This window comes from Helicoverpa armigera, chromosome 2, assembly GCF_030705265.1.
Source record: "Helicoverpa armigera isolate CAAS_96S chromosome 2, ASM3070526v1, whole genome shotgun sequence".
NCBI lineage: Eukaryota > Metazoa > Arthropoda > Insecta > Lepidoptera > Noctuidae > Helicoverpa > Helicoverpa armigera.
In genome coordinates this window covers 7,569,310-7,584,334 of record NC_087121.1, presented here as the reverse complement: position 1 = coordinate 7,584,334, position 15,025 = coordinate 7,569,310, and the positions used below count along the sequence as shown (strand labels likewise).

General features: G+C 35.9%; 1 protein-coding gene across 2 annotated transcripts in view; it reads right to left on the bottom strand.

Moving 5' to 3' along the window:
• Window positions 1-15,025, bottom strand: part of LOC110376825 (putative inorganic phosphate cotransporter) — a 34,790-nt gene that overhangs the window by 1,428 nt on the left and 18,337 nt on the right. For both annotated transcript variants that reach the window (XM_021335438.3, XM_021335446.3), the window contains exons 2-7: window positions 4,897-5,090; window positions 3,808-4,047; window positions 3,359-3,568; window positions 2,715-2,879; window positions 708-924; window positions 167-405 (exon numbers count right to left, since the gene is read on the bottom strand). In XM_021335438.3, the coding sequence (XP_021191113.3) occupies window positions 167-405; window positions 708-924; window positions 2,715-2,879; window positions 3,359-3,568; window positions 3,808-4,047; window positions 4,897-5,090 (1,265 nt within the window). The remainder of the gene's footprint in view (window positions 1-166; window positions 406-707; window positions 925-2,714; window positions 2,880-3,358; window positions 3,569-3,807; window positions 4,048-4,896; window positions 5,091-15,025) is intronic.

The window sequence follows — 15,025 nt, the reverse complement described above, 5'->3', positions numbered from 1 at the left end:
GTCGATTTCCATAATGGTCAAAGTCTCTTTGTTGCCAAAACCGATCCCAAGGACTCGCGATCGATTTGCTAAAGCAACCTTGTGTTGGTGTACATAATACGCAATTGGTTCCGGCACCTACTTTGGATACAGAGATATTAAAAAGAATTTTTCTGTTGGTACTTACATCAGGAGTCAACAAGCCAACTAGGTAAGGCGCAATGATGCCAGTAATGGCGCCAATTCCATTCACAATTGCCATGATTGTTGCAGCGTATTTCCCGCTCAGGTCCAGAGCATTGACTTTCATGCCAGGGTAGAAGGCTCCCATCAGACCCATGGATGCCGTGAATAGGATGACCACGGCATCAGTGTTGCAGCCGGAGTACGATGCCAGGATCATGCAAATACCAGGGCCAATAGACGCTGTGGAACAAGTTTTTTTGTAAGTATATAATTTCTTTATGTTAACAGCTTTATAAAGCAGTAGTCATGTTATGAAGGAGAGTTGTAAATGAAAGTAAGTGAATAGCTTTATACCTACACGGTAACTGCGTATTTAAACTTTGAAATAGCTTTTGCTTTTATGTGGTAACTATAAAACAGCCACTATCCAACATTGCGAAATCTTACTCAACTATCATAAAACCGTGCAAACAATTTTACCAAATTAAATAGCAAGCCTCTTATGGTGTTCAATTAGCATGTAGTACATAAGTATTACATACCGATAGTAGTGAAAGTCTTTCTAGCGTTGGTGACAGTTAGCCAGTTTCTCTTGACAATCTTGTCGCAAATCCAGCCGAAAGCGATGGAGCTCAGCCACATGACTGCGTAAGGCAAGGCTGCAAGCGTGCCTGTCCGATGTATGTCGAACTTGAGCACCCCTGTCATGTACTTGGGGAGGTCCGTCACCATTGTGAAGTAGCCGTAGTCGTGACCAATCTGTTGACAAAACAAATAGTTAGTATTTACGACATAGCAGTTGTTTGTCAAAAACAAAGTGTTTGCAAGGTTGATTGTTACAGCCGAACTCTGACAAACATGGTACCGTTGCAGGAAAATAAATAAGCCAATATCAGCTCAACATTAGGGTCTTATCACAACATTATCTTAGGCCACACAGCGCAATGAACCAGCTGTTTCAAAGCAGACGTAATCCGAATGTCTGTGAACGCCATATCCAGCTAACAATAAGCTTTTAACGATCCGAATTTTGTGTTGTTCTTGCTTAACACACAATAAGCAGTTATGCTAAGCTGATGAGCTTAATGACTTGATGATCTAGTCAGACAATCCTTTTACTAAGTGCCCGTACCTTATTTGTTTTTAAATTAGGCAGAATAGCGTCAAGCTAGTGTTTACATGTGGTAGAGCACGTGTGTCTTAATTTTACTGGTTGTAGATTTACTTAAATATGTGACCACATTGCTAGCAAAAAAATCTTATGATGAAAGAAGAAATGATATGCATGATATTCCTGATTATATACTGCCTTTTATATGGAAAATTAATCAATATATTTTTATGTGCTCAAGTGTATAAAGTGATGTATGAATACAGCATAGGTAGGTACATGTACGGATTGTTAAATTAACTTGCGTAGCACTAACCGCAGAGACGCGTGTTAGGCACGCTCTAAGAACCAATATCGATATACTTATATCGAGTAGGTAAGTATACAATATCTTAAATCAAGACTAGACTACTATTAGCTTCTCGTATATCTGATAGGTAGTACTACCATAACAATCATAAGTAGGTACAAGAAAAATAGTGTCACTGTAAATTGTTTTAGCACCTCATTAATATGACGATTATCTTGGCTCGTGAGTATGAAGGTAATGTAAATTATCAACTTATTGTTAAACATTGTACCTATGACCTATTTTTTTCATTTTTTCACACATAGGTATTGTAAGGCCTCCATGGGTCAAGCCTTCAATAAATTTTATTATTTAAGCATACGCATTATACGTATGTAGGTACCTATGTAGTACCTTAAAAATATGCTAAAATATGTTAACTTGTAGAAAATATTTTTGTTTAACCATCAGGTGCTTTTCTTTGCTTTTTAATTTAACATTAATTTGTATAACGCTCAAAAAGTCAGATGGTAGGCAATTTACATTTAACCATTATTCTTCCGTACGGTACTATTTTCCTTCGCTTGGCTGCTCTGGAATTCATTTTATGCCTAATATTTTACTTCGAGCAACCTCCAAATTCGGTAAGTAGCGACCTCAACGGAATACTGATGAATTGTGACGCGATGCTAATACTAATGCACAACTTAGTTCCTGAACGTCTGAGATTTAGGAAATAGCAACCAAGGTTGGAGAGATTAGTATTTATAAAGTACCTGTTAATACTACTGCTGAATCAGACGAGAATTGCTAAAGCAAATTATTCAAGGTTCCTGCAGTAACTATGCCAAAAGATGAAGTGATAAATGGTAGCATTACTTCAAGTAGGCCATCGATATAAAACGATTATACGATATATACTACGATAGCTTCCTTTGCGTAATTCACCCGGAAACAATTCCTCTTTGCGTTGTAGGTATTACATCTCGATAAAACCTACTTATCGATTGTAAATATCGACCGATACCAATAACACCTATTGAAATCATCGTTATGTGGGAAAGTAGTCGTGCCTACAATACTATACTACATACAATACGTTATTATACTTACTACTATTGCAGGGAAATAGGTATGAGTATAGCGTACCTGAGCGCAGACCAGGGCCCATAGAGGGACTGACATGAAGATGGCCTTCCAAGGAATCGCGGAAGGTAGGCTGCTTCGGTGACTGCCGAGAGCCTCTTCCAAATATTTCTTCTCCTTGTCCGATATAAACGGATGCGATTCGGGGTCATTGTAGCACAGCAATGCCTAAAACACCAAGTTAATGGTTAAGTAATTTACACACAAAATTAATTCTTATTATACTTATGTAAGTAGGTAGGTACTTCCGATAACTAAACATTGTTTTTTTGAGACATGAGATTTCAATCTCTTGTGCTACCTAATGCTTTTGTTTTTTTTTATCGGTTCCAAACAAAGACTAACACCACCTAGGCATTACAATTGCAAAATAATAAATTATTTTAATTTCAATTAATCAATAAGGAACCACTTTACAAAAGATATTCTGAACTGATATAGGTAGGTAAGTAGTTTTTATACAATAAAGCGATATTCATTAAAATGCTAAATATAGCAACATGAATTAATTTACGTTCTTTTTAATACAAAGAGGTAGGTACTGTCTGGTTACAATTACGGTAAAATAATTTATTCTTTATGTTTTAACATAAAAGTGGGGCTTGCATTGTTCTCTCAATAAATGTTCCAAAGTTCAAAAAACTTACCCAGAGAATGAACCAAAGGATTCCAATGGCACCAAAGAGGTAGAAGACGGATTGCCATTCACCGGTCTCCTTGATAACAAGTCCCGATAGGTAAGTTCCAGCTATGTTGCCGATCTGAGCACCTCCAAAGACTAGAGATCCCATTCTTCCTCTCTCTGATATGGGTGCCCATCGTGCCAGCATTGCGTTTAACGCGGGAAACGTGAAACCCTGAAACATTTGGATATTATGAATGGTTGAAGGAATAATTGCCCTTTTATTTATGGAAAGGCTCTGTTTCATTTAAAGAATTTTACTGTCAAAAGCAAAACGAACATTGTGGAAAAGTTTCTTGCAAGTTTAAAACAGATAACAATACTTCGGAAAACATAAACACCAAACACTATTTCGGCACACCGATTATAATTAAATTTAGACAGGTGATAACACTACGAAATTATGATCTTTACCTCTCCAAGTCCTTCCAGTACCCTCAAGATAATAAGGCCCGTCGCCCCACCAGCGCTGACAGTCCACGGAGTCAGCAGAGTGAACACAGCTGTACTCAGTACTCCGAAGCCCAAGGAGTACTTTCCTCCGAACCTCTCTGCTATCATCCCACCGGGTAAGTGCGTGACAATGTACCCGTAGTAGAACGCACTTAGGATCATGCCTTGAGTGGCTTCGTCCCAGTTGAAGCCGGTTAGCTCCTGAAAAATTTGGATCTTTTAGATTTTGGAATACATTCTTGTTTGATAGCTATATAGGTAGGTTTTGCAATTCTTAAAGTTTGTATCCTACGAGGCCTACATTGGCATATTTTTAATGAATAAACCAGTGTGGAAAAACGCCATTACCAAACAATTAAAACGTTACCAATTGCATAATAATTAGGTAAGTATGCATAATTAGAAAACATAAACATTATAAATCAGCTATTTTCACGGTCATTTTGCCGCCAGCCGTAATAAAGCTAAGTATGAATAATTTTATATGAACCAGACACAAATTGCTTTCTAAACATAAACTGTATCAAAGCCTAGATTTTTTTGTTGAATTTTCCTTAATATTTTTATAGTGTGATGAATAAAATGACTTTCCAGAATCTGATGGAACCATTAACCTTCAATTCTATCGTTGACCACCCCAATTGGACACAATTGTCACAAATTAATTAACAACGTATTGCCTAAGATGAAAACACAATAAAATCAAATGAGGTTTTAACTACTCGATTTACCTAATTTAATATTATGATTGTATTATGTTATCAATATTATGTCATCGGAGAACATCTTCGGGGGTCTTCATAGTTTTGACGAGATGCGTTTATCGATATAGGTACGACAGGTAGCGGGAAATTCAAATATATATTTTTTATTTATTTTAAATAAGTCAACATCAGATAAAATGCTGATCCTATCAATCGCGGAAATAAAATACCTCAAAGAAATTTTCTGATGTCCCTGTTTAACTCTGAGAGTTGAGAGAGTTCTTATTTTTTTCATAATTAATTTATCAGCTTACATTTTTACTAGAAATAAAGGTAAATTACTCACAGTAGGATCAGATCCTTCGCCAGTAATTTGTTCTAAATCCGGCGACGGACAGGACCCGTCGTTGCCGGCAGAATGCGCTGGCCGGTGAACCATCTGCGTGATAGCAATGTTCAGGCAGACCCGCATCGTGTACGCGTTGGCCACGGCCAGGAAACCCATGATGGCCATCACCCATCTTTGGGGTATAATGAATACTGGAATAAAGAAAAAAAATCATGAATATCGAAAATGGAATCCAAATAATCTCTTGACTTAGCTAAAGATTTTCCTGCGAAATACGTAAATTCAGCATCTCCATTGCATATAATTTTTTATTGTTTGTACCGTACTTTAATTTTCTAACCTTGGTACCGTTTTACATACCTATTTAACGATTTTAGTGAAGTGACCTACTATAGCTAGTCATAACCTTTGGTTTTTCGTGATACAAAACCTTTGTAATTCGCGTGCATATTATTTTGATCTGTATTCAGTTTTAGAAGATTTATATCAATCACTTTAAGTAAGTACCTAAATGCACATAAGCACAAAGAACTCTTAAGAGATAATTTTATCGCAATTAATTAACGCCTATAATTAGCTCAATTACTGTTGTTAGTTAAATGCACATCCATTATCTATTATGTTTGTACATTAAAACATGCATATGAGGTTTAAATAATTCTATTTGACCTTGACTTTGTTGCACAACCTGCGTGGCGGATAAGGAGAATGCACTTTAACGATTGTGTAAAAATAAACCGCAAGTCAGTAGGTAATATTCTGATTACTCATACATTATTAACACCCTCATAAATTTGGACTTGGCTATGTTTAAAAATACATTTTTATCTGCTGACTAACGACTAGAAAGTTGGCGTCCTTTTGTATGTTTTTAATTGAACTGTTGCAGTGATCGTACGTTATGCAATTCATATTAGTTTATGTAATTGTAATGAGCGCGATTTGTAACCTCGATTAGTCATTTGTTTATCCTGTTCTGCCACTCTTTCGAATTTGGAACTACTAATTTGTCATTTCAGATTGTAGGTTTAAAATGTCAGCCAGCAATTTCAAAAACATATTTCGCTGAGCAGCAATGACTAAATGCATCTCTTACACAGGTTTTGACGGCTAAGTTTGCTTTATTTTTCGTTTTAGAAAATATTTGCCATAAATCAGCACGTGTAATTAAGTGCCAGCTTCAAGCTAGCATATGGTGGATTGTTGTTCTTACAATAGGACATGACAGTAAACAATTTGCCTAGTTAGGTCTTTAAATTAGTTCCTCAGCGCAAGAGACTGTTGTTTACCTATACAAAATCTGAAGTGCCCACAACAATGCTGAAGATTAGTTAAATAACCTTCCCCTGCCGTAGCTTATGTGATTATAGTTCGGCCGCTCAGAGAATGCGTTTCTGACACATCGCGATTGAACTGACGACGTAACTTTGTAATGGCGTTGCAGTACGATAAAAATATTTTTGCTGGATGTTTATCGTTTTAACAATTGTTGAGCATTAAAACAACATTATTATATCAATAATAATCAATGAATGTTGTAATTTTGTGCCAAATTGAGTGTCAAATAACTTGGTAAACAATATTTTTCTAAATCTATACTGCGCTATTACAAGGTTATGTCAGCGCTTTATATTTGTAGTGCTGTGCTAAAAATAACAGGCAAGTATCGTAATCTGTTCTGGTTGATGGTTCTTATACAGTGATACTTATAATATAAAATAATACTTTTTGTTTTTCTTTTTAAGAATTTGAAAATAATGGATTATATGATAACTTTTATGAAATATAAAAATAAAACTATGATCAAACTGAACGCGCGAAAGAAAGTAGCATTTTTATATTTAGGTTGAAATTGGTAACCCCAAATGGCATCATGGGCCGTCATTTTGTGACGCTAAATAGTCGTTTGTTGTCGTTTCGTGCGCTAAGACTAAGTGCCCTGCCTCATTAGGACGCCAATGGCGACATCGCCGACTACGTATCCAAGCAGTTAGTATTGAAATGTATGGAACCTAACTCACTTGGCGACGGTTTGGCAACGTCGCCAAATTGGAGGCGTGGCCACGTGCTACAGTTCCCTATGTGGCTTCTGGCTACCGTGGCAACTTGGCGACGTGGCCACAGTAGCCACTATAATGTACACGGTAAAGCGCACTTCCCTCACACAGTGGCCAATGTGGTCGCCAGTCAGCTTGCAATTTCTTGAGCGACGACGTAAACAATTGACTGTCGAGACGCCATGGCCACTCGACTTGGCGACATTTGGATGCCAGAAGTAGCCAGACCTGTGCCGCTGGCGACGTCGCCATGGCGTCCCAGTGAGGTAGAGCTCTAAAAACCTGATTTTGGAAGATTTTGACCGAGATATCAGGATTGATTCTGTTATTGATAATACCTAATATAATTATACACGTAGGCGAAGATGATGATGAAGACACCACCTCCTCAAGCGAATCGGAGTCTGATTAATATTCTGTACGCACATTCAATTCAATGTACTTACTTTATTGCATAGAAATACAGATTGTAATTTTGTAACAAAGAATAAATAAAACGATTTTATTATATGAATATTACCTTTTTTTTGGTTTCCACTTAAATAACTAAAATATAAATTTTAAATGATTCCGCCAATTTAAAACGAAAATAATCTTAAAATAATGCGGCGGTTTATTTTGGAGGAACGGTAACGAACTCAGTGTTATGTTGTGCCCATCACTAGTCCTGACTAACTGATAGGTGTCAGGAACGCATTCTCTGAACGGCCGAACTATAAGATCGGTCATAATAACCAGCTGCGTGAAAAATTGCACAACTTTTCTACACGGCTTACTGTTTCGAAAAAATGATATAAGGACCGAAAAAACTTCACCTATGTCACTAGTGAATAGAGTTCGAATTGATTCAACAAAATGCTTAATCGTTGAGAATCTTACGTGGAAAATTTTCTTCTTGCTTTCTATGAAGAAGATGAATAAAGTTTTTTTTAAGTATTATGTATTATTAGCCTACATCTGACAACGGAAACCGAGTTCTGCTGTCAATGTCGCGGCCGCCGCAGACCGCAATTCCATTAGAGAAATGCAATGAACCGCGGCTTACTGCAGTGTCAGTGTTAGAACACAATGAGATCTCAGTTTGATTAGCAAACCCAACCCGTCGCCGCGGGTTAATCGACCGTTAACAATACCATGTAGAACACGTGGAACCATAAATAGAATTTGTATACAGTATCAATAAAAAATGGGAACAAAACTTTTTGTCAAGTTCCGTTTTATTTGGGACAATGTTCTCATGAAATTGAAGAAAAGAAACAAAGAAATGTTAGATCGCGCTGTCAGTAGTTTTTGGTCATTAATGCAACTTGTCTTGCCTATTAGTAGGTACCTAATACCTTAAAACTGTTGACAAAAAAATAACAACACAGTAGACTACAATTGATACCAGTTTGTACCTACTTACGCGGAATTTCCTGAACGCCAAGATCTAAATTGCACATTCCATAGACGTTTAGGAAAAAAATATACCTAGTAGGTAATATCTGTCAAGTAAGAATACTGTTGAGACTGCTCGTGCGTCATTCTTTTCTAACGGATTGTAACAAAAGAGTTTCATAATTATGACCGGCTTAGAGGAAGTAAGTGAAGTAGTTCTTGAACTTGAAGATGACTTGAAGAATGTAACTGATTAAAATCTTACCATTGATCACTTAGATACATATAAAAAATATGAGTGTAAAGTGTGCAATAATTACATTCATTATTCATGAAAATTAAAAAAAAAAAATCTGAAAGGAAATCTGATTACCTAATGATGTTTAATTAGACCATAAAATACCCTAATCGTTTAATCATAGACACTAAACGAGACATAAATAATAACAATTAGCTTTTATAAACACGGACAATAGACAAGAGGACATCAAAAGAGGTATAAATTGTTGACAATAACTTTGTGATCAGTTTGTCATCGTATTGTTACGCAGCGAATCGTGACGAAACCGGGAGTAGGATATTATGTATCTCTGAGACTCTGAGCCAATCTAAACAGACTCTAACTAGTATACAAGTGATGACAGAATTCGCCTATGTACCTACCTTAATTGATTGATAAATCGCAATAAGTGCGCTAAAGTGGTTCATTGAAATGATTAGTGAGCAGTTTTTAATTTGACGGTCCAGAAACATTCTAGACCAGACGAGACGATGTTTCTGCCTCTGTTTTAAAAAACTATTTATATCTTCCAAAGATTCAGTCATCAGCGTGATTTATTTTTGCGAAACAGTACCTTATAAAGGGTAGTCTGCAAGTGGATGATTGATATGTCCCAGATATTCTTCTTATTTTTTACTGTAATTGGTATACACTTTCATCCAGTCTTGTAAACCTTGACACGAGGTTATTAATGCATACTCGATTATTATTTATTACACAACTCCTGGCTTTAAGTATGATTCAGTAAGGATTGATCCATTCATTTTTCGTAGCGGAAGAAAATCGAAAAAAAACAGCAAATATTTGCAACAAAAATTCAGACATATTTGGCTTTGTATCTGTTACTTGTTAGTACCAAATCTAGTGCATGTGCTACATATTTAAAAGAACTGAGCCTTCAGCGGTCAATTGATGCAGTAAATGCATTTTTATTAAAACAAACGTTCAAGAAAAGTTTCCGCCTAGTCTAATGGGGAGCTAAGTGGTTGTAATTATCCATTTGCGTTAACCAAGTGCTTCTATTGACACACTAATTGTTAACGAGCTGTGGCGACTGGCGATTAAACTAGGCGTTAACTGTACCTGCATAGAATATACTAACTTGCAAGCTACATGCACTTTCCACGCAGATGCTAATTCGACCATTGTCTTCTCGCAAACCATATAATGTGATCTTATCTGGTAATGTTTCCTTCTCCTTGGGAAATCAGACAGGCTTTCTTGTATTTGAACCACGTAAATAAAATATCGTTAAATTGTGCAGATTGTTTATGGTGATGCATATCTCCAAACTTTATGCATAAAGTACTTAGCACAATAGAGCGCCAACTGTATTACCAGAATAAATACTATGGGATCTGATTATCGGATATATAAATTCTTGTAAACAACTGTACTACTGTGTTCGTTACATAGGTACAATACGGTCATGAATACTAAATTACAATAGGTCATGTGTCATGTCCTACAAGCCCAGGTTATTGTGAGTCCACACAAAGGTTGACCACACTTAACGTCAAGCTCTTCTGCGTCAGTTGTCATGTAGCCTGCCTGCTCAATTAAAAATATAATTCCCGAACAATAGAATTTGTTCAAGTAACTGCCGACGGCATCGTCATACAAAAACGGTTTTATAATTTCCGCTTCTCCATCGCTCATAGAATACAGATCAAAGCGCGGCCGTTAAAATTCCCGTTGACGGCCTAACACCGAATTGCAATGACGTATGCAACACCGTCCACGAACCGCATCATTAAACCAATTCGATATGGAGCTGAAACCCACGTTCCCGTCAGTTTAGTTACCTAATTTGGCAATGGTACCGAGAAACTCGTTAGAAGTGGTAGTTTTTACATCGATCTGCGAAAAAGTTTCTATCAAAGTGGACGAGCGGAGTATTCCGTAGTGGTACGATCCCGCCGGCCAATGGCTGCTCTAAACAGGTCTGCGTTGCCAGACAGGCTGGCGGTGGTTTCGCGGCTTGGGACACATTGTAATTTAAACGCATTAAATCGCAGCTTTCCAAGAAGCTGTAAGTTGAGCCGCGTTTTATTGGATATTCTGCATTGCCGCCAGTCTTATGTTTAATTTAAATGTTGTTGGGATGATCGAATACCCAATGGTACGTTCTTATTCTGAAAGAAGAAATTACTTACTGATTTTATTGCCATCACACTAATGAAGCGTAGGTAATATTTAAGAGTCATGCAATAATTCAACTACTTTCAACGATAGTAACTCACGAAAATGTAACTTCTTTTTATCTTGTAATAATGATATTACTGTTGTGTATTGGCAATTTAGTTATGCATAACGTATTTTATGATTTGCAAAAGGTTTAAAATCAAAGTCCAATACCATTCTCATATCTCATAATCACCAGTTACAAAGTTTCATTTATCAATCAGCGGCCACTCGCGAATATTCACAAGTTTACCTCATACTTTCTCCTTCACCGTGCCATCGAACATAAAACAATAGAATCTATTCTATCGCATAAAATCGTAATAGTGCGGAAACTTAACAGAGATCAAGGGTATGTCTAATTGGTATTTATTAGCGACAAGAGAGTCGTTGGGCCAGTCAGGTCCCTTTCACCTTGAAGTTGTAAATCAAACGACATCGTACCAGCCCAGCTTCGAGTGGGCGGCATATAATAGATTTTCCAAAAGCTATCTTACGTTGGGTGATTGTAGAAATCGAAGATTAGCTCAGTTTCAATGTCATGAAGATTACATGATACCTTTGAAGAAGGTAACATTCAACTCTATGGCCAAATGATAGATTCGAAAGTCACAAAATCAATTTTAAATTCAAATGACATATTTTTGAGTCGCTATTTCCGTAGATTCTGCTATTTAACCTAATAGAAGCTAATCTGTTGATTATTTTGATCGATCATTGAACTGTAGCGTAGCTAATTAGTGGTAGATGATAAAGCATAGTAGCTTAATTAACATAAAGTTACAAATCACTGGTAAATTAATCTATTCCTATCACGAGATCAGACAATCTTATTTAGTTTTTTTCTTAAGTTGTAAGTTAAATATCGCAACAGAAACTAATTTTACGGTCAGCAAAACTGTTCCACTTAATTTATGTGCTTACAAAATATTTTTATACTAAGTGCTTTTTGTACTATATGCAAAATACAATATCGTGTTCAGTAAAGTTTGATTTCTTCAGTTTCGTACGCGCGAGTCGAATCGCTAAAGAAACAAGTGCTCGTATTCTTGAAATTCGTTTTTTTTCTCTATTAAGTATATGGCAATGTTTACAATTTTCGGAATCGTTTCGCAATATCTGGTGTAACGTGAATAGTGCTTAGAAACTTCAAATAGTTTGAAATCAGTCAATGGGCTTATCCTTCAGAAAATTCAATTGAAATATAGAGACACACATTTAGTTACCTACCCAACGATTTGTATCTTTTTTATTAAATAATAATTTTGAGCCCAAACTATGGTTGTTATATTGATTTTGCGGTTAAATAGTAACAATCAAACATGACACATGTCTCAGTTTTTTACGTACTACCCAAATTCTTAGTCACTTCTGAAATGACATTCAATTTTATTCACTGCTACACTTCCTGGCAAAGCTTCGACAGTTTAGCGACATAGGTTTGCAATGAAACACGCCGTCACGTGCGCAGACACTCAAGCTATTGAAACGTGACACTAATTAGCCCAGCGCTATGAGATAATTGTATATTAAGCGACAATTTGCAATTTATATCCCCCATTGATATGCCATGAATGCATACGTTGTTGTACCGTCATACATTTACAACTATAGATGTGGGTTAACATTTTAATGGAAATATACCGCATGGGACCACTAAGGTATTTTTGCAGGGAAAGGAAGGACGTGTGGAAAAAAAATATAGGTACTTACATCTTCACCGATTGACTATGCGTTGATTCGTCTATTTAATGATTTTTATAGAGCAACTGACAGCCTTTTGGAATTACATTTTTTCTTTTTACAAATAAGGATTTCTGCAAGAAAAGGGATGACCTGTGATATGAAGACATAATTTGTGTGTGGAAAAGTCGGGCGTGTATCGGTAATCAACGACATTGAGAGCACGCGCACTGCAATTAAGACTGGTTCTGCATTTTAGCCTGCTTTTACAGATTGGATCGGCATCGCTGCATCAGTCTTACCGCTTACCTACCGCGCTGCAATCGATTAAAATGCCTTCTGCCGTTGCGCAGTAGCTAATGGCAATACCAGCTTTTTTGGAAGAAGCCTGTGTTTCCATCATTTTCTTTTATAGTTAGTAGAATGATGCGGAAAGCTGTTATACATCGCAGTTAACTTATAAAGATTTTGTATTTATAAATATTGATATTGACCTGTTCCATCTACGAATAAACAATCGCCCAAGAAAATTATCAGAGTTCTTTGACCGTATCATCCGTATGAATCAATTGTTATAAAATTATTTTTACAGACAATAAAGAAACCTGTTATGGTAATGAATGGAATTAATAAGACATGTTTGTAATGACGAAAAATGGAATTATAAATACCTACTTAGGGTATCGGATAGGAAAAACGGAAACTTTATTGTCACTAATTTTAAGACTAAACAGCAGCACAGCCTTCTAATTTGTAGTGTTATCTTCTAGACCACTTGATAAATGAATATGTTTAGATCCGATATTTGTGCAACATTGTTTATTTAATTTAGAGCAATAGCAACAGTGATGCAGTTGTTTTCTCATTACTCAAGAATGTATTTTCATCAAGCGTCAGTCCTAAGACGTATTATGACTTGTTGGTCTTTGTTCCCTAACAGCTGTGTGCATTCAAAACATCAATACGCTACGTTTCAAAATAATAACACTGGTCCTTACAAATAGATACTTCCGTGAGTTTTAAACGGGAGACCGTGTAACTACCTAAGTACTAAAATAACAAAAATAGTCACACGATTCTATAATCATGGGCAAATTAATTTAGGCAAAATGGTTTTGATTTGCACTGCGTTATCTACTAGGAAAATTGGTGCAAATTAAGTAACTTCTAAAATGATAAACCCAATCATGGGTTTTGTGACCCTTCACCGTCTCTAAGTATTTCAATGCTTCAATGTGGTCCTCATGGTTCAACTTTTGATTGGCCAAAATTAAAATACTTATATTTATAAGTATTATAAAACCTTCATTATACGAATTACATATTTTACTACTTAACGCATTCACGAATATTTATTTCGAATGCAGGAAGAGTAGACCGTGTTCGTACATTGCAAGGAAGGCCGCGAAACGAAAGTTACCGACTTAGGTGATGGGGTGATGTCGATAAAAACGTTGCCTACCTCGACTAATATCGATAGATCTTTGATAAGATCTTTTTGCTGAATTGAAATATAGAGTAAAATTTAAAGTTGGATTATCCGATGGTTAGATATTTATTTATAAGAAAATCTTGATTCCAGTCAGTTTTCAGTCGGTGTGGTAGCGACAAAAATTTTGCAGTTTCATATGGATACTAGTTTAGGGTTAATCATGGTTGACTAAATATAGGACCAGAAAAGTAATTCGCCAGTTTATTATAGCCAAATTCTACTATGCTTTGGTAATATTTTCAATCCTTGTTTGGCAAGGAATTTGAAAGCATAGCCTGAAAGGATCATAGAAGAGCAGTCATTTGCGGAATCAAAAGTAACGTCAACCTTGCATATTTGTTGACAAGTTATGATAATTTTTATTAACAATACATTCAAAGAATTACTTCTGCTCATACCTTTTTATTTTTAATTTGTAATACTTGTCTTTGGAATTAAATAAATTATACCCTGCCTGTCAGTAATTTAAAAAGCAGATTGTTTCCTTCGTAGTTTAGTATCATAGCAACACTATGTATTGTGACGTTGATTGATATAAATAAATAATTAATAAAGTGCAATATGACGTACCTAGATATGTATTTATACCGTATATTTAATGACGTTGAGATAAAGATAAGAAAATGATAACGATGATAATATTATTGTTATGCGTTTTGACGTTAACGTTAATTTATTAACAACAAAAACAAAGCAACGTGCGATGTGATGGAATGATGACGACTTGTTACTAAGCCCGATATCTAATATCTATTATTTAGTACTTATACTTATACTAAATAACAGATAGTATTATTTATGCTTATACTTAGTTCCGTCTTCTACTTCTATAAGTTCTAAGTTTATATGTATATGTTATGGACCATGTGATTAATTCGGGCATTATTTATAATGCCCGAGCATTATGAATAATGTCTAGCTTTATCGGGCCAAGTGATTAATAACTATCTTAACTTCATTATTTATCACATTGCACGGGCATTATTATATTGCTACATGATAGTTGGGCAATTTGATGATAAAGCTATATTTTATGCGGTGCGAGGGTGGCAG